Source organism: Lynx rufus, unplaced genomic scaffold, assembly GCF_022079265.1.
Source record: "Lynx rufus isolate CCGP_SWC_20201006 ecotype Redwood Valley unplaced genomic scaffold, mLynRuf1.p SCAF_1, whole genome shotgun sequence".
Classification (NCBI taxonomy): Eukaryota; Metazoa; Chordata; class Mammalia; order Carnivora; family Felidae; genus Lynx; species Lynx rufus.
In genome coordinates, this window is record NW_025814823.1 from 111,140,997 (window position 1) to 111,160,617 (window position 19,621).

Sequence of the window (19,621 nt, forward strand, 5' to 3'; positions counted from 1 at the left end):
ACCACAAAGGATTTTAAATCCATGTTATGTTTGACTTTGTTTTAATGAGTTAAGCAAAACGAGCTTTTGCTTAGGCCACAATCTCCGTCCCTGTTCAAACAAACCGAAGAGAAAACTAGTAAAAGTCTCTCCCGGCCCTCAAACCCTTAAATTTAACTACCAGCTCCAGAAATCTGACCGAGCCTCCGATTCAGGCGACACTCCCACGTGATGCGTTCTAATCGCGTCACAGGGACACGTGGTTCTAGATACTTCGTCCCCTCCCCCTCAGGGGTGGATTGTTGACAACGCTGCCGGCAGTCACGTGACCTTACGTCATCCCACCTCCTTTCCCTGAAATCTCTGGCCCCGGATGCGTCTTTCTGTCCCCACCCGGTCCAGTTTAAACTAGTGAAAGGGGGAGAAACATAATGGCGTTTCAGCTTTGGGATCTCATAATCCACAATCTACATCTCTATATCAGACAGAACTAATTTATCTATTATATCAGGAAGCCAAAATGGACAGAATCCTGCTAAAAACTACAATAACGAGCTCTCATATGCCCCGTACCCTTTTCCCACACCCCTCACTCCGTGGTACTGGCGGAGGGCGGAGGGATCTGGAGGCGGCGGAGGGAGACGTCATTGCAGGGTTGTTTGTGCAGCCTCGGCAGCGGTGGTGACCCACAGTGATTCGGCCGCCGCGCCGGGGGGTGGGGGGGCTGCGCGGGACTCTTTTCTTTCAGACTGACCGCGGGGCAGCTGGGGAGCATGTCGACTCCGGCGCGGAGGAGGCTCATGAGGGATTTCAAGCGGTAAGGCCCCTCACCTTGGCCTGGGTGACGGCTCCTCCCCGTGGCTGTGGGGCTGCTGGGCGGGGATCCGGGACACCTTCCTCTCCTAACCCTAAGAGGGCCGACTATGGGCCCAGTGGAACCGACGGAAGCCCATTCCCCGTTCGCACTCCCCATCCTTCCTTCCTCGCTCTTCCTATTGAAGAAATTTTGATATCCCCTCCCCCAAAAGTAAAAAGATGGCTATGGACTATCCTAGGATGCCCCCGCTGCTCACTTGGGTCAGCTGCCGACGTCTGGCCCAAGAGTTCAAGCCTCATTCCCCCCGCCCCTGCACCCTGCGGTGCCTCGTCCCCCAAAAGCGAACCCTTGCAGTCTTTTTCCCTGCTTGTTGCACCAGTTAGTTTTGCTGGATGGCCCTGCGGTCTTCTCTGAGGGGCAGGGTTGGGACGAAAATTGCCCCCCCTCATTCTTTCTGCAGTGAGGGTGGGGTCTGCAGCGCGAGGTCCGGAGGTTAGTAACCCATCCTCCGAAACCCGACTCCCCCTCGCCCGCCCGAAAGGACCTTGAGAACTGGCTTAGAGACCTGGGACTCGGGCTGGCAGCCCGGGCTGCCAGTGCCTTCTGGAACTCAGCTCTGTGGCTTGGCGTATAAAGCCCTATCTATAGCCTCCAAAGTCTGGAAAAATGCCTTCCTTGAGACTGGCGCTAACATGATACTCCCTGAACCTCCTTTTGTAAAATAGGGTTTTGTTAAGAGGTGTTGGGGTTAGTGAGGAAGAAGTGCTTTTTTTCTCAGTTGTTTACCTTTGATACTTGGAGGTACGGGGGAAAAAAACGGAAAACTGCACTAGATCCACTGCATATTTTTAAGTGATTTTTCTGGGGAGACCTGCCCTGGTTGAGACAAAATATCCAGTAGCTGCTCAGGAAGTAACCTTTCAATTTCGTCATTAGAAAGCCATAGGTGAGGCATTTGGAAGCCATTGTTTTGAGCTTTGGATAGTTTATCATTGAATATATTCTAATTTAGCCGTTTACCTTTGGTGGACATGAAGCAGCATAATTCCTTTAATGGTTCTGGTCATCGTGGCTTAATCAGATTGACTGAAAAGAACTATTTTTATGTAGACTAATTTGAAAGTATGTTACCTGACAATCACTACAGATTTATGTCTGTATATAAAATGTCTCCCTTATTTTTTTATTGAAATGACAGTCTGTACAAGGAGGTGCTCTGTTTGGTGCAAAAGTTGTCTTCTGAAACTTAAAACCAGATTTCACGTTCCGGTGATTGAAACCCAAATAATAAAAGTTCAGCTCCTTTCCATTGTTACTCTGGTTTCTTACTGCACTTTTCTGTTTAATTCTGAGTTGAACACATGGCACCTTTGGTAGTTTTCCAAGGGCTTCACGTTACAAGAATTTGATTATGACATGCTGGAATGTAGCTTTGTATTGAGTCTCTTGATAATGAGAGATAGATTTAGCTATATTGCAGGTCTTTAAAATAGGGATTGATGAAAAAATCTAATTGAAGCTTGATTTCTTTAAAGGCTGTTGCTAATTGAAACAAATGAGATAAAGCTACTCTCCTGCCTAACACTAGTTTCCTGATTAAATTGAATATAAATGTTTTCAGCCATTTAGGGTTTGCCTTGAGGGTCCTTTTGGGGGGGGGTGCTGTTGCACAGGTAGCTGTGGTTAGTTAGGACTCACACAGTCTCAGCATGTTTATGGGAGCAAAATTGATGGTGCATAAAAATATTTTTTGCATTCAGGGCTTTTAATTTTTGTTGTTGATGGCAGTCTGTACTTACCAGTTCTCGAAGATGTCTTAACTTTGAACCTTGATATTTGAGGAGGGATGACTCCAAAGCCCTTTGGAATTTTAGATAATTTGAAGACGTATTTAATAAGTATATACCTGTTAAGTTTTGTTTTTTTTTTAAATCCTATGGTTTATTACACCTCGGCACAAGAACAAGGAGATGGATTTAGTTTGTATTAGAGTAGATTGTACAGACCACAGGAGTTCTGTTTGGCCTTCTTAGTGACTTAAAGTTGTTCAACTTTGGAAATTACTACTCTGGATTTCTAGATTGCAAGAGGACCCACCTGTGGGTGTCAGTGGCGCACCATCTGAAAACAACATCATGCAGTGGAATGCAGTTATATTTGGGTGAGTGGAAAGGTATAACAAATGATAGGTGTAGTAATTCTTTTTAAAAAGTGAATGTAGGGGCGCCTGGGTGGTGCAGTCGGTTAAGCGTCCGACTTCAGCCAGGTCACGATCTCGCGGTCCGTGAGTTCGAGCCCCGCGTCAGGCTCTGGGCTGATGGCTCAGAGCCTGGGGCTTGCTTCCGATTCTGTGTCTCCCTCTCTCTCTGCCCCTCCCCCGTTCATGCTCTGTCTCTCTCTGTCCCAAAAATAAATAAATTAAAAAAAAAAAAAAAGGTGAATGTATCGACTAGGGAAAGAGAGACTGAAGTGGAACTAAGGAATCTTACAGAAACTGCAAAGTAAATTAGAAAAAAAACCTGCCAATAAGTGTTTTTGTAGTTATGTAAAATTATTTGCATTGGTGTTACTGTCTGTGACTTTCTAATCCCTTTGGGTTTTACCTGATAAAAATATCATTCGAAACTAAATGAGCAAAGGTAAATTATTTTGTACAAAGTGTACCAACAAGTGTTTATGGTTGCATTCTTTGGTAACTAAGAAAGCTAGGAATAAAAAATACTGACAAGTTGGAGTGTAGTAAGAATTTAAATAAAAATGTCTCACACCTTGGTGTGAAATAACTGGAGCCTTTTGAGAAGCAGTCTATGTTTTATATATTATATGTATTGCGTATATGCTTCTTAATTTAGAATTTTAATATGCTTTCTTTTGTTTTCCTGGATTTGATCTTTTTTCTTTCATACTTTTTAAACTTGGGTTTTACACTCAAACTTTAAAGGAATACCTTCATAAACAATTCTGAGTTGCAATGAGTTGTAAGAGTTCATGTTAAAAACTAGTGAAAACAATGAGTGTAGTTCGCTCTTTTAAAGGAAAGAGATTAAATTCAGACTAACATGCTTTGAGATCCTGAATGCCTTGAAAGAACTAATTAAACTTGATAGTGCTGCTTATGAAAGATGAAATTGGCATAAGGAGGCAGGGAAGAGATTTGAGAAAAAAAAGTATCTTTCTTGGTTTACATCAGTTCTGTCTAGCTGTTTGGAACAAGAGCTTTACTGGGAATCAGAACACTGGTGTTACAGTTATCTTTAAAAGTGATTTCCATCTTACTGATGTAAATTGAAAATATGACTTTTTCTTTTAAGACACTGGTTGATATTTATGAACTTAATTCTTTTTCTACTAAGGTTGTGATCCCCCCCCTTTTTTTTAATTTAAAACCAGCCTAAAATGAAAACTTCGAAAACAGTTACCCTGTATGCCTACATCTCTAAAAAACTAGGGCTAACATGACAGTGAACTAACACTATCTTTAAAACTTCACAAATCACTAGAATGAGCCCCTCCTTCTCTGAGTTTATCCTTTTCACTCTTAAAAATCAGGAAAAGGCAGAATGAAAACATCTTTTAATCAAAAATCTTCTTGTTTTCAGACCAGAAGGGACACCCTTTGAAGATGGTAAGTCATTCTCATTATGTTTTCTGTAATATTAGGACACTGCTTTTTAAGCAGGAAGTTGTAACAACAGCATATCTAATTTAAAACTATTTTCTGTCATTATTAGGTCATACTAAAACTAGTGCTGAGAAGTCATAGTTTATAGAGGACTTTCTTTCCACGTCACTTTGATCACTATCCATTGCAAGTTCTTTGTGTTACTTTGGTATTTGGCTGTAGAACTATAGGCCTAGTTGGTAGGTTAAAGGAGGATAATTGTGCACTTTTTTTGGGGGGGGGGGCGGTGGGGAGAGAGAATCCCAAGCAGGCTTCACACTGTCAGCGCGGAGCATGATGCCAGGCTCGAACTCATGAACTGTTGAGATCGTGACCTGAGCCAAAATCAAGAGTTAGATGCTTAACCTGATGAGCCACCCAGGCGCCCTTGGTGCTTTTTTAACATTGGTATCTATGCTGATGGGGTGTTGAGCTGAAATTGCTCTTAAACACACATAGCTGGGGCACCTGGCTGGCTCATTCAGTAGAGCATGCGAATCTCAATCTTGGGGTTATAAATTTGAGCCCCATGTTGGGTGTAGAGATGACTTGATAAAAATAAAATAAGAAATCTTTTAAAAAATGGCTGCCAGTAGTTTCACACATAGCTAGCATTTGACATACATAAATAGGATTCTGCATGATCACTTGTCTCTTAAATTTAGCATTTTCACCAAGACCCAGGTCCTTAGATTTTTCCCTAATTATAGCATGGATATTAAGAATTGTTGAACAGGTTTGTTTTAATTATCAAAATGGCTTCAGAATTAAGCCATTGAAGATAATTTGCACAGATATACTGATGCAGTACTGTTTTTAAAGAGAGAACCTGAATGCCGGTAGGGGAAATGGTTAAGTAAATTATGATATATCTAGATTCTAGAATATTATGTACCCGTTAAAGAATAAGGTAGATCTGGACGTACATTTCAAGACACAAAAAAAGTTTCAGAATAACATATATTGTATTACATTTTTACTAAACATATACATGCAGGTGTGTGTGTATTAAAGGGTTTTATACCACACTGTTACCAGTGGTTACCTCTGGGTGGGGGTAAAGAATTGAAGAAAAGGACTTAAGGACTTCAGCTTTTTACACTTTATCAGGAGGTTCTCAGGGCTCCCTTAAAGTCCCTGAAACTGTTTCACGGATACCTTGTGATCAAAACTGTCTGTTTATACCAGGGTGTCTGGTATGTGTCCAGAGTTAAGTGTCCAGCTCTTAATTCCGGCTCGGTTCATTATCTCTTAGTTCATGAGATTTGAGCCCCCCATTGGGCTCTGCGCTGACAGAGATTGGGATTCTTTCTCTCCCTCTCTCTTTGCCTTTACCACACTCACTCACTTTCATTCTTTCTCTCTCAAATAAGTAAACATTTAAAAAAATTGCATACCACTAGTGAGGCACTATTTGCCTTTTTTATTCTATTCAAATTGGTACTAGTGGTACAAAACCTTTAGTAGTTATAAGTGGACCTGTGCAGTTTAGCATCTTGGCACAAATCAAGATGGTGGCTCTATACTGTACTAATAGTCATTACATTCTTTTTATTTAAGAAATAAATGTATTTTAAAGATTTTAATTTTTAAGTAATCTCTACATCCAAAATGAGCCTGGAACTCCCCACTCTGAGATCAGGAGTTGCATGCTCCATCAGCTGAGCCAGCCAGACACCCCATATTCTTTGTAATTTATTGATTGAGGCGGAGACAGAGAGGGAATCCCAAGCAGGCTCTGTGCTGACAGAATGGGGCTCGAACCCAGGAACAGTGAGATCATGACCTGAGCCAAAGTCAGGAGTCATTCACTTAACTGACTGAGCCACCCAGGCAACCCATTGTTCTTGGCGTTTTTTGTTTGTTTTTTTTTTTTATTTTTTTTTCAACGTTTTTTATTTATTTTTGGGACAGAGAGAGACAGAGCATGAACGGGGGAGGGGCAGAGAGAGAGGGAGACACAGAATCGGAAACAGGCTCCAGGCTCTGAGCCATCAGCCCAGAGCCTGACGCGGGGCTCGAACTCACGGACCGCGAGATCGTGACCTGGCTGAAGTCGGACGCTTAACCGACTGCGCCACCCAGGCGCCCCTATTCTTGGCGTTTTTTAAAGAGATGTGCTGTTTATTACTTTTTTTAATCTTTATTTAAATTCAAGTTAATTTCTTCTGTGATTTTAAAAGTTACCAATTTCACTTAAAATCATCTTGATGACAAAAAAAGATACATCTTGGTAAAAAAAAGTAAATATTAATACTATTGAATTTTGAACCTTGGGGTGCCTGAGTGGCTCATTGTTACACATCCGGTTCTTGATTTTGGCTCAGGTCTTGATTTTAGGGTTGTGAGATCAAGGCCCATGTAGGATTCTGTGCTGGGCCTGGAGCCTGCTTGAGATTCTCTTTCTCTGCCTCCCTCTTCCTCTCTCCCCCCTCCCCTCCCCCTCCTCTCCTTCCTTCTATCTCCCCCTCCCTCCCTCTCCCTTCTCCTCCTTCCCTCTCAGCCCCTCCCCCGCACCCCCCCCCACTCTGTCTCCCTCTCAAAAAAAAAAAATTCTGACCCTTTAGTATACATTTTTAAAATCTGTGTGATTAGGTGGGAAGTATGCATAAAACACTTCTGTGACAATTGTCTGGAAAAAAAGCACTTGAGCAGTTGTCAGAGTTGCAACATAAACTGCTTTTCTTCATGGAGCATTTCTACTTGAATGAATGACTGAGAGACGAACTGTCATAATTTAGATTTGACTGTATGGCAGACATACTTAAAAGTGATGAAGTGAACTGTACTTCAAGACTTCTCTGATAAGATCAGTAGGTGGTTACCTAATTGTGATTTGTTTTTTGATAGTATATAATGAAATGTGGCAGAATTTACATTTGTATAAGTCTGTATTTTTTTGAGTTACTAATGTATGATACTAGAAAATTATGGATGAATAAAAGATTTATGCATTGTGCAACAGATTTTAGTGTAACTGATGCAAAACGTTTGATACGGTTTCAGATTCTACATTGCAATTAACCTTTAAAACCCTACCAGTTCTTTAGTAATCAAAAAAGAGTATCTACAACTATCTGAAAAAACAATGAAAATACTCTACTTTTTCATTTACTGATTTTATGAAGCCTGATTTGCTTCCTATCCCTCAACCAAAACAGCATATTGTAACAGATTGCAGAAGTAGCTAAGAAAATCCAGCTGTCTTCTGTTAAAGCCAATCATTAAAGAGACTTGCAGAATTGTAAAACAGTGCTACACTTCTATCTTTGGAGGGGGGGAGATAATATTATTTTTAATTCAATGTGTAGGTTACACATATACTTAGGTTTCATACTTAGGTTAATGTGTAGTGAGTTTACAGTAATTAATATTTAAAATTTTTCTGAGTTGGGGGAGCCTGGCCAGCCCAGTCATTAGAACATGTGACTTTTGATCTCCAGGTCAAGACAGTTAGAGCCCCATATTGGGCATAGAAATTACTTCCAAAAATTTTTTAGTTCAATCCTCTAATACAAGAAATACTGATAGTTAGAGACACCTGGCTGGCTCAATCAGTAGAGCATGCAACTCTTGATCCAGGGTTGTAAGTTTGAGCACATGTTGGGTGTAGAGATTGCTTAAGCCAAAAATCTTTAACAACAAAAAAAAAAGAAACACTGATAGTTAAATCCAGTGGCATGCTGGAAGCAGTTTGTACCAGCTGATTCATGAGAACAGAATGTTAAAAACTGGGGGAATTGTTGCAACCTAGTTACTAAAGAGCCAATATTTTTAAATGAAATTATTTTTCATTTTTGGTGGAAATATATAAAATGGTATGCTATCACATGTATCTGTCCCCATCTTAACAATCAGTTGACTTCCCATTGGAAGCATGGCTGTGGTTGGGAATACGAGTATAAAGGGGTCCTGAGACTCCATAAGGTAGGGGAAAATCTTGAAAATAGCTTTTCTAGGGGCACCTGGGTGGCTCAGTCAGTTAAGCATCCGACTTCAGCTCAGGTCATGATCTCACGGTTCGCGTTGGGCTCTGTGCTGACAGCTCAGAGCCTGGAGCCTCCTTGGGATTCTGTGTCTCCCTCTTTCTCTGCCCCTCCCCCATTCATGCTCTGTTTCTCTCTGTCTCAAAAATAAATAAACATAGGCGTCTGGGTGGCGCAGTCGGTTAAGCGTCCGACTTCAGCCAGGTCACGATCTCGCGGTCCGGGAGTTCGAGCCCCGCGTCGGGCTCTGGGCTGATGGCTCAGAGCCTGGAGCCTGTTTCCGATTCTGTGTCTCCCTCTCTCTCTGCCCCTCCCCCGTTCATGCTCTGTCTCTCTCTGTCCCAAAAATAAATAAACGTTGAAAAAAAAAAATTTTTTTTAAATAAATAAATAAACATAAAATTTTTTTTTTAAAAAGCTGTTCTGTATTTGTGTAGCCTGAAATTTTTACATTATACTTTTTTTAATTAAACTGTAAACTTTCAAAATACATTATTAGATATAAGGCTCCCTTCACCATTGAACTGTACATTTCATAATACCTCGATTCAGAATATGAAATAGATAACACATTTGATTTTGCTTTTATCTTTGACCTACCTAATCCCAAATTTCCAAATGGCAAAAAAAAAAAAAAAAAAAAAAAAAAACGTAAAAGAGAGGTTATGTACTAAATACATAAAGGTAAAATACAAGATAGAATAAATAGAAGAAAGGATTTTTGTTTTGCTTTTTAAAACTGCATTGATGAATTAAGGGAAGAACCTTGTAGGAACATCTGGAATGGTTTAAACTTCTATCGACTTCATTAGGAATAAGGCTCAATTTACAGAGTATTATAAATACTCAAGGGTTGTAGTTGGAATGCCTCTTCAACCTTCGGGAAGATTTCCTCAAAATAAAAAACTGGATAGTATATAAACAGAAAAGTCTAGAAAGACAAAACCACTAGTAATGGTTATTTCTGCATAATAAATTTGGAATTGGAATTGAGGGTTCTTAGTACACTGTGAACAGACTGACTTTGTTAGAAGTGCATAATTTTTTTAAAAGCCTATGCTTGTACTTACCATAAAATACTGCTTTACAAGGTGTACCACTTTGGTCTGTAACCTAAAGTAGGCAGTTACACTAACACTAGTGATTCTTGGCATATTTAAGTGAACAGATTCATATGGGGCAGAAGAGACCTTTCAAATTAGTGTCCATGCCTCCAGTCTAAGTCATTTGTTGTGTGGTAGTTACCCCCTCTCACAATCCTTTGGCATACACCCCTCTAAGCTATAATAAACTAGCTGTAGTTCCCCAAATGTACATTTTAAACTTTGGTAGCTAGGGCCAAATTGCCTTCCAAAAGTATGGCAGTTAACATTCCCACCGATAGCACTTGAAAGTGTGTGTTCCCAAGTGCTTGCCAATGTTGTGTGTTAACCAGTCTAAGGTAAATCAAAGTGTTTTTAGTGTGTTTTATGTACTAAGCCAAAATTGACATTAATTTTTGTGTGGTTGTACAAAAACGCCAGTATTGGGTTGGGGATTCATTGATGAAGAGATTAAAAATTTTGCTTGTCTTTACTATAATTATTTTGGTCTGTTTTCTATCTAGGTACTTTTAAACTAGTAATAGAATTTTCTGAAGAGTATCCAAATAAACCACCAACTGTTAGGTTTTTATCCAAAATGTTTCATCCAAATGGTAAGTAACATTTTATTACACTTCACAAATGATGAGGGGAGGGGGGAAAGAGTGGCAGTGGCTTCCTTCCTGTTAGGCCTTCCCTTCTACTTCTCACTTCTAGATGTTGCTTCCATGTCAGTATTAGCTATGGTTTTGTATCCTGGAATCTTTAGAAGGTTCCAAATTTCAAGTAAAGTTGTTTTGTTTTAATATTTCTGATTTTAAAATAATATCCTTTTTACTCTTTTTTAAGAGAGGTGCTTTTTTTTTTTTAAGTTTATTTATTTATATTTAGAAAGAGCATGAGGAGTGGGGCAGGAAAGAAGGAATCCCAAGCAGGCTCTGCATTGTCAGCACAGAGCCCAGTTTCAGACTGTGAGATCATGACCTGAGCTGAAACCAGCTGGACTCTTTAATTGACTGAGCCACCCAGGTGTCCCTAAAATAATACCTATTTATTTGTAGAAATGTGAAAGATACCAAAAATAATTTGTTGCTTAAAATTTAGCTTTTAAATAATCAAGTGCTTGTTCAAAACTGAGATTGTTCTATATAATTTTTTATATAGATACTGTGATATAATTTTTATATAGATATATAGGTACTGTGAGTACCTTACTATTCTTTTACATCCTTTTTTTTTTTTTTTTTAATTTACACCCAGATTAGCATATAGTGCAACAATGATTTCAGGAGTGGATTCCTTTAATTCCCCTTACCCATTTAGCCCATCCCCCCTGCCACAACCCCTCCAGTAACCCTCAGTTTGTTCTCCATATTTATGAGTCTCTTCTGTTTTGTCCTCCTCCCTGTTTTTATATTATTTTTGTTTCCCTTCCCTTATGTTCATGTTTTCTTTTATATCCTTAATGGCTGCAGAATGTTTTATGAGGTTGCCATAATTTATTTAATGTGTCCAGTTGGTGATTTTCAGTTTATAATTTATTTATTTTTAAAGTTTGTTTATTTAGAGAGAAAGTGAGGGAGGGGCAGGGAAAGAGGGAGTGAGAGAATCCCAAGCAGGTTCTGCGCTGTGAGCCCAGAGCCCAGTGCAGGGCTTGAATTCAAGAACTGTGAGATAATGAACCGAGCGAGATCAAGAGTCAGATGTTTAACCAACTGAGCCACCCAGGCACCCCAGTTGGTGACTGCAGAACCTGACTTGGGGCTCAAACTCCTGACCATGAGATTGTGACCTGAGCCAGAATCCAGAGTAGGATGCTCAAGGGACTCAGCCACCCAGGTGCCCCTTAAATAGCACTTTGAACATTCTTGAAAACCTTCCCAAATACCCATACTGTTGTTATAGAATATAAGCTTTTACAAGTGGGATTATTGGGTCAAAGATTCATATGTTTTCAAGGCTTTTTTAAATACAGTTTTCCATTTTTTCTCTATTCCTATTTTCACTTGTAGAAATTACTGTTTTCCATAAATGATTGCTGAGTGACTCTTTATAATTAAATTTGCTCTTCTGTGATCTCTTATTTATTTCAAATATATGTATATTCCTGGATTATAAATTACAGTATGAAAGATTTAAGTTTTCTTTTTTATAACCTTTGTTCATTTAAATATGGTCTTCTCCATCAGTTCACTTAATTCCAGAAGGAGTCACTTAACATTTATTCCACTTTTATCTTAGACTTGTTATCGAATCAAATTCACAATGTGGTAAGAAGGCTCTGTAAATCAAAGTGGGAAACACTGTATAATGTGCAGGGGGTGGTGGTGGTCTATGTGTGTAAGGTGTGTAGTATTTTCAACCTTAGGGAAACATGTATTAGATTATTTCTCATCCCTTTGTATTAATAACATGGTTTCCCTTTTTTCTTTTATCAGAATTTTTTTTTCAGTTTATTTATTTTGATAGAGCAGGAAAGGGGCAGAGAGGGAAGGAGAGAGAGAGACACAGACAGAGACAGAGAGAGACCCAAGCACGCTCCACAGCAGCAGCATGGAGCCCGGTGTACTCAAACTCCCCAACCATGACCTGAGCCAAAGTCAGATGCTTAACTGAACCACCCAGGCACCTTAGTATTTTATTAACTTTCTGGTCTACTTTTTAAACATCTTTATTTGAAGTATAATTCATGTATCATGCTATTCATTCATTTAAATTGTACAGTTCAGTGGATTTTAGTATATTCACTGAGTTATGCAGCCATCACCATAATCACGTTTAGAACATTTTATCTCTCCCCCAAAAAAATCCCATGACAATGAGCAGTCCTTCTTCTTTGTCCCAGCACCCCAGCCCTAGGCAGTCATATTTTTTGTCTCTATGTATTTGCCTGTTCTGGACATTTCATTTAAATGAAATCCTATAATTCACGTGGGCTTTTTGTAGCTTTCAGCTAGCATAGTTTTCAGGGTTCATCGATGTTTTAACCGTACTTCATTTCCTTTTATTGCTTCAAGTGAGATTTCATTTTATGAATATACTGTATTTTGTTTATCCATTTATCATTTGATGGATGTTTGTGGCTTCTGGTTTACTTTTGGATTACTTTAAATAGTTACTACTTTAAAACTTAATCTATACTTAAGTGTTTTGTTGTGTAGACTTGCCAAGTTTGATGTTCCTGTAGGATAGATAGTAAGCCACTGACTAAGCTGCTTTAAAGCAGAGAGTTAAATCTGATCTAAAGCTAAAAAGTAGACATAGCTAGCACACGGATGGTCATTGACGCCATGAGAGTGGATAACATTGCCCAGAGGGTGTATACAGGGCAAGAAGGAAGGGGATGGAGATTAGAACCCTGAGAAATGACAGCATTTATGTATAATTTGCCCCTCTCCCCAAAAAAGCCTCACTATTCTTATCTTTATGTGGAGTGATCTGGCTGGCTCCATGAAGTTTTCCAAAGTTTGGCAGTATCTATAACATTTAAACGCATTTACCCTTTATCAAGACAGCAGTTCCACTTGTGGAAGTTTATCATGTAGACATATAGTCTCACAAGTGTTCACTGGGGTGCCTGGGTGGCTCCGTCAGTTAAGCATCCTACTCTTGATTTTGACTCAGGTCCTCATCTCACACTTCATGAGTTAGAGCCCCGCGTTGGGCTCTGCACTGATGGCATGGAGTCTGCTTAGGAGTCTCAACATTAAAAAAAAAAAAAAAAAGAAAATTATGTTCATTAATTCACATACAGTTTAAGAGGGGAAAAAGCCTCCCAAATGTTAAAGACTTAAAACGTTTTAATCACTTGGTTTTCATTTTTTATGAAAGGAATGCATACTCGTTTTAAAAATAAATCATAAAATACAAGAAAAGGTAAAAGACAACAAGACCCTTTATAATCCTGTGATTTACAGATAGCCCATACTTACATTTTGGCATTTAGTCTTACAAATGTTTTTGTGACTACACATATTCCAAATGAAAAAATTTAAATATTTTGTAAATTCTTTACAAAATTTATTGTAAATTTTTACCACATTTGGAATCTTATTGGGGCATCTGGGTGACTTCATCGATTAAGCTTCAACTATTGATACCAGCTCAGGTCATGATCTCACAGACATGAGATTGAGCCCTGTGTCAGGCTCCATGCTGAGTGTGGAGCCTGCTTGGGATTCTCTCTCTTTCAAAATAAGTAAATATTTTAAGAAATAATAAATAAAAATAGAAACTTATTAACATATCATGTATGTCTTTGTATATCATTAACTTAGAGTGGATATATAAGTTTTTTTTTTTAAGAGCTTTATTTAAGGAATTTAGAAATAGGGAATTTAAACAGATTCAACTCTGAAACTCTTCTGATGAAAAGGTGCAAAATAAGAAAACAATGATTTTTCTGTGAGACAGGGTTTAGTAATTAATGTTCACAACTTCTGATGGGGCCAGGCATTCTATTTGTAGTAAAGATTTCTCTTTAACTGTTAAGTATGATAAAGTTAATATGTAACCAGTTTTAGTGTTGTCTTTGCAGTGTATGCTGATGGCAGCATATGTTTAGATATCCTTCAGAATCGATGGAGTCCAACATATGACGTATCTTCTATCTTAACATCAATTCAGGTAAGTGTGTGTTAGGATGCATCATGATTTTTCAAGATTGTGCGGGATATAGGCAGCTTCTTTTGGAGCACTCTAAAGACCCAAGTGAGCAAACTAAGCTTCCCAGCACCCAGGTAACCAATGGCACAGCTTGGATAAAAACCCATGATTTTTAGACAGTTGGTCTGCTTTTTTTGTTAGTGACCACACTGGACCAAATCCATGGTCATTTTCCTGATCCTTGTGTAAACAAAGTGTTCTCACAGGTCAAGCATGAGTTGTGCCCAAGAAGCATAGCCAGAGGATGTGGAGAAGGAAGAAAACTCTTCTTGGAGATAGAGAAAGATGATTGCTTATTACAAACCATAGGGACCTCAAGAAACTGCCAAGTGCAGAGAAGCAGTGTTGAGTATGAATATGTTATCCCATCCGAGAAATTGTTTAAAAAAAAGAAGAAGAAGAAGATAGTGTTAACCATCTGCCAAAGCACTCTGGTGGGTTCAGAGTTGACCTTGAATGAAAGTTTTGGAGAGAGGTGGACTGAGGGGTATTTTAGTTTATGTGGATTTCATAGGATCACAATTAAATTTTTGCTTGAGACATTTTTAAAGCTTTTTCTATCACATTTCTTTTTAATTCAGATCATTTTATAAACATTGTTTTCAGCTATTTCTATTTCTTGGCTAATGGTTTCAGTATGTTGAAGAATACTCTTTTCAAATTTCCTTGAAATTAGAGGTCTTAAGACAATTGAGAACTATGAGTTTTGGAAGTTTAAGTTTTCTCGCATCAGGAAAGTTATTACAGTGATCAGGCCATTTCTGAAACTATTTAAGACCTAAAAATACAGAAGATCTATCTGCCATTTAATTAGTGAATAATTTGTTGTTTTGTACAACTCCTATGCTCCATATCTAACCCACGTTAACATAAAGAATAACTTTGCAAATCTTTTTTTTCTTTTCTGTCTTTCCATCTAGTCTCTGCTGGATGAACCGAATCCAAACAGTCCAGCCAATAGCCAGGCGGCACAGCTTTATCAGGAAAACAAACGAGAATATGAGAAAAGAGTTTCGGCCATTGTTGAACAAAGCTGGAATGATTCATAATAGACATCTGGTCTGTTAATTTTTTTCATCATTGTTGTGTATAATTTACCTCTCAGTAGAAAGGCTAACACATTTTAAGTGCCACAGGTTTTAAGGATTCTGCAGAAAAAAAAAAAAGTCCTTCAGTTTAGACCTACAAAAGCTTGTGTATCTTGATTAATGTACTTTTTATTGCATGGTGTGAACTAAGTTATTGCTTACATAAATTTGTAATATATCCTGTTTGTATTTTTTTCCAAGTGTATAATGTTGGTGTGGAGTTTTCATGACAGAATAATACACATTTTGTAAATCTGTACTTTTTTCAAATATTGAATGCCTTATTTTTGAATTCTTTAGATTTTTAAATTGGAGAAAAGCACTTAAAGTTTTTTATATATGAATATTACATGTAAAGCTGTTAAAATACATAACTTCAGTGCAAGAGACTTTGTCACTTATTTCCTTATCTGTGTAGGAGGGGTTAATAAGTCTCTAGCTCTCCCATCAATTGATAGTTTCATTTCCAATTTCAAAAGAACAGATTTATATTTTATCAAGAAATTCTTCAAATTTGATTCTAAACACCAATTATAATTTCACATTTTATTTTGAATGAATGAAACTATATCAGTTTCACTTGAGCAATCATAGACATAACTGGTTTGATTCTGTCCCACTCTGTATTTAGGCCACTTGTTACTGTTTCTTCCTGCACTATTTACTGTTAAACTGTACCTTTTGCAATTTCACAGTTTGTACCTCTACCGTGAGGATTTGGCACCTCTACCTGGAGCACAGAGCTAATGCAATTTATTTTGCTGCTTGATAGCACTTTAAAAATTTTTTGATAAAGTAAAACTGTAAACACTTATCAAAACCCATGCCCCACTATTAACACTGAATAAGATTTGATTGCATTGGTTTAGCAAGGCAGATATTTGGAAAGAATCTTGGTGTAACTTAAAATATTTGAAAACTGCCTTTTAATGCAATTGCGTATCTGTTTATTCTGGAAAATTGTTTTAATACCAGGGCCTGCTGAGTTGCATTCTCTTGTGGAGATTTTTTTTTTTTTTTTTTATCTCCTAAGTTGTATAAAAGTTGTACTGCATCTTAGTTTACTGGATAAATTTAAAACACAGTATTGTAGAAAGCTAATACAAAGCTATCCTATGCCTTCAAATAGCACAGAAAATGGAAAATATACAAGTAAATTCTGTTGAACCACCTGTGTAGTCTTTCTAGTTCAGTTAAAACAGCTATTGAGTAACCCCAGTAGTTTCTTGTCCTATTCTTACCAGCTTAGTAAGCTAGTAGCTGCTTCTCTGTTGGAAGACTGTAGGATAGCAATATGTACAGCTTCTATTTATTAAGCAAAGTTTAACACTGGAAGGATGTTTCCCTTTAAAAGTTATTACTTGGCAAATTTTGGAGTAAGTATGATCTTAGGAAGCTTTTCATACAAATGAGAGTCCACTCACTGGAATTAATGGCCAAAAAAAAAAAAAAAAAGTTTAAAGGTACTTTTTGCTCATATCAAATGTGTGATGCTTTCATATTCAGCTCTCAGACAAATTATAGTTCCCGTAGACATTACTCCAGTGACTGACTGACTCTTATTTTAAATACACAGTAGGTATGAGAGTCTCCCCTCTTATTTCATTTAATGCTATTTGGTTACTGCTTCAAAATCTATTTTTACCTTAATCTGTTTTCCTCTTCCCATCTAAAATTGAAACATTTCAGGTGTTGATAATTATAAGAGGGTTACATCTCACTTTGCAGGGAGTCTGTGAGATCCAAGTCCTAAATTCAGCACACACCTAAAACTCCTACCATGAAACTCAACATTCCCAGTAGAGAAAATTCTTAGGAATATTTCTCTCCCAATTACCTCTCAGGTATTTTCTTCAGCCTTGGAACAGAGTCCTATTTCTTTGGTTGAGTACTAGATGAAAACCCTCTATTTATAAGGTTAGATCATACAAAAAAAATGTGTAAACTAGGTAAATTTTATAAATGTATGGCAAGAGGCTAGAACTAAGTTACTTATTTTGGTATGAAGTTGGATTCATGCTGAAGTTTAAATGCATTTATGATGCATTTTCCTCTGTAAAAGTACTTTTTTTTTCCATATTTATTTATTTTGGGGGAGAGCACAGCGGGAGAGGGGCAGATAGAGGGGGACAGAGGATCGGAAGGGGGCTCTGTGCTGACAGTGGTGAACCCGATGTGGGGCTTGAACTCACAAAATGTGAGATCATGACCCGAGCTGAAGTCAAATGCTCAACCGACTGAGTCACCCAGGTGCCAGCACCCTGTTAACATGGAATGCTCTACATGCATGGCATTGTTCAAAACACTTCAACATATGATCACTTTCAAACTCACAGTAATCCTGTGAGGGTAGCTAACCATTATGTTACAGATGAAGAATTGGGTACAGAGAGATAAAGTGACTTGGTCTAGGTCAACCAACTAGCAAGTGATAGAGCTGGGATTTGTACCTGGCCAATCTGGTCTTTTACCCAAGAACTGTACTGCCCCTTAGGAAATATTAAGGAATTAAGTTCACAGTTTTAGAAAATCTATAATACTTTAGTTGATTTAGAATTATGTACATATTGGGGCGCCTGGGTGGCGCAGTCGGTTAGGTGTCCGACTTCAGCCAGGTCACGATCTCGCGGTCCGGGAGTTCGAGCCCCGCGTCGGGCTCTGGGCGGATGGCTCAGAGCCTGGAGCCTGTTTCCGATTCTGTGTCTCCCTCTCTCTCTGCCCCTCCCCCGTTCATGCTCTGTCTCTCTCTGTCGCAAAAATAAATAAACGTTGAAAAAAAAAATTAAAAAAAAAAAAAAAGAATTATGTACATATTTATATCCAGTGAAGAGGTTTTCTTGATCATTATTTTCTACCTCCCCCTTTTTTTTTCTTTTTTGGTAAACAAGTAAAGTCTGGATATAGGAACACTTTCTGCTCTCTGATATAAAAGACTATGACTTAACAATAGAGCACATTTTAACCCCTTCATGGAACTATTCTTGAGTCAGTACTCTCCCCTCCCCAACCCCAACCACCCAATAAAAAAGTTCCATGAATAACTTCTGAAACTGATGTAAAAATTCTGACTCCTGTAGGTAGAAGGTACTGGAGAAGAAATCTATTAAAGGTGCCTTAGTTAACAGTATTTTGTGCTGAGTAAACAAAGTCTACTTAATTTATTCATTTAGTACTCTTAAGAAAGAACCCCCTGGGGTTTATATAGCACTTTAGAGTTTTGTTTAAGGTATTTTGATCTCTCAATTCCAGATTTTAAAAGATAGCAATCAACTTTTTAGGTCTTGGTGGTATTTATTACAATTCCTTTCTATTGCATTTAGCAATGCAAAGTCCCAAAGGAATCTCAGTTATGTGAGGATTATTATGTAAATTAAAAAGTCAGTGGTTGCACAGCTATTAAAGGTAAATGAAATTGTCCATAGGGCAAGGGCCTTGTGCCAAGACAGTAGCCCTATTACTTCAGTTCCCATCTAGTTAGGAAAAAACTGAGCTGTTGTCAGCTAAGAGTAAAGATTAGTTACCTTTAATTATTCAAGTATATGACATATTAGAGGAAAGAGATTAGAAACAAAATTTTACTGTTGAATTTACTTTTTTCTCTGTCCTCTGAAAAAGAAGATACAAGTGCATGTGCCATTCCTCTTTGAGTAATTTCTCCACCTCCCCTATCCCTCAACTGCATTAGTTTAAAACAGTTTTGTTAATAGTGTCTTGAGGTTTGTACATTTCCTGTCATAGCATGGGCTAGGGCTTTTTTTAGTTGGCCAAAAAGACAAATGAGCTGTGCCTTTTGCAAACCTTTTTGAGTATATGACTCCTGTCAGGCTCAACATTAGTGCTCCTTGCTGGTTGAAATCAAGAATCCTGGAAGGAAGGGCTTCAAGCTTCCTCTTTGGCATATGGAGGATTCAGACTTGGGTAAAAAGCCCGAATGGAATGACTTTCAGGAACTGCCAGTGATTTGAGTGCTAAAGATTGGCCACATAATGCTTTTGTTTATCAGTGACTTGTCAGTGATACTTTTAAAAAGACTCCAGAGTGTGTACTGTGCTGAGAAAAAGCAAATAACCTTTTAGTTAGAGAGGTCTTTATATGGTGATGGTGTTGGTTACAAGTATGATGCTTCTGCAGGCTTTTGGGGGGGAGGTTAGCTATCTAAACTCTTACCTGAAAGACTGGGATCCTTAAAGTGCCACGGGGTTGAGTACTTGTCTAGAGGGAACCAGAGCCTATCTCTGAAAGGATCTCCTCAGGCTCCATCAACCTGTACCATTTAGTTGTCATTCTTCCTGGAATGCAGGACGGATTCTGTGGTGTCTTGAAGGCTGCCAAAATGCAAACAT

The 19,621-nt window shown here is 38.3% G+C and overlaps 1 protein-coding gene across 2 annotated transcripts; it reads left to right on the forward strand.

The window, feature by feature from the left end:
- The first annotated feature begins 644 nt into the window (after positions 1–644).
- Positions 645–16,450, forward strand: UBE2B (ubiquitin conjugating enzyme E2 B). Of its 2 annotated transcripts, XM_047084722.1 has the most exons (7): positions 645–796; positions 2,877–2,957; positions 4,396–4,421; positions 10,050–10,139; positions 14,063–14,151; positions 14,397–14,624; positions 15,111–16,450. In XM_047084722.1, the coding sequence occupies exons 1-7, from the start codon at positions 753–755 to the stop codon at positions 15,237–15,239; spliced, it is 687 nt and encodes a 228-aa protein (XP_046940678.1). In that variant the 5' UTR covers positions 645–752; the 3' UTR covers positions 15,240–16,450. The 2 variants fall into 2 exon arrangements, with proteins under 2 accessions (XP_046940678.1, XP_046940683.1); XM_047084727.1 differs by lacking the exon at positions 14,397–14,624 and having other exon boundaries at positions 671–796; positions 15,111–15,663.
- The last annotated feature ends 3,171 nt before the right edge of the window (positions 16,451–19,621 follow it).

Bases quoted from the DNA above. Each gene is read 5' to 3' on its own strand.
- UBE2B (XM_047084722.1), top strand. From the start codon at position 753: ATGTCGACTCCGGCGCGGAGGAGGCTCATGAGGGATTTCAAGCG. The intron at 2,958-4,395 runs GTGAGTGGAAAG...TCTTGTTTTCAG, and splicing joins TGGAATGCAGTTATATTTGG to ACCAGAAGGGACACCCTTTG. The intron at 10,140-14,062 runs GTAAGTAACATT...TTGTCTTTGCAG, and splicing joins CAAAATGTTTCATCCAAATG to TGTATGCTGATGGCAGCATA.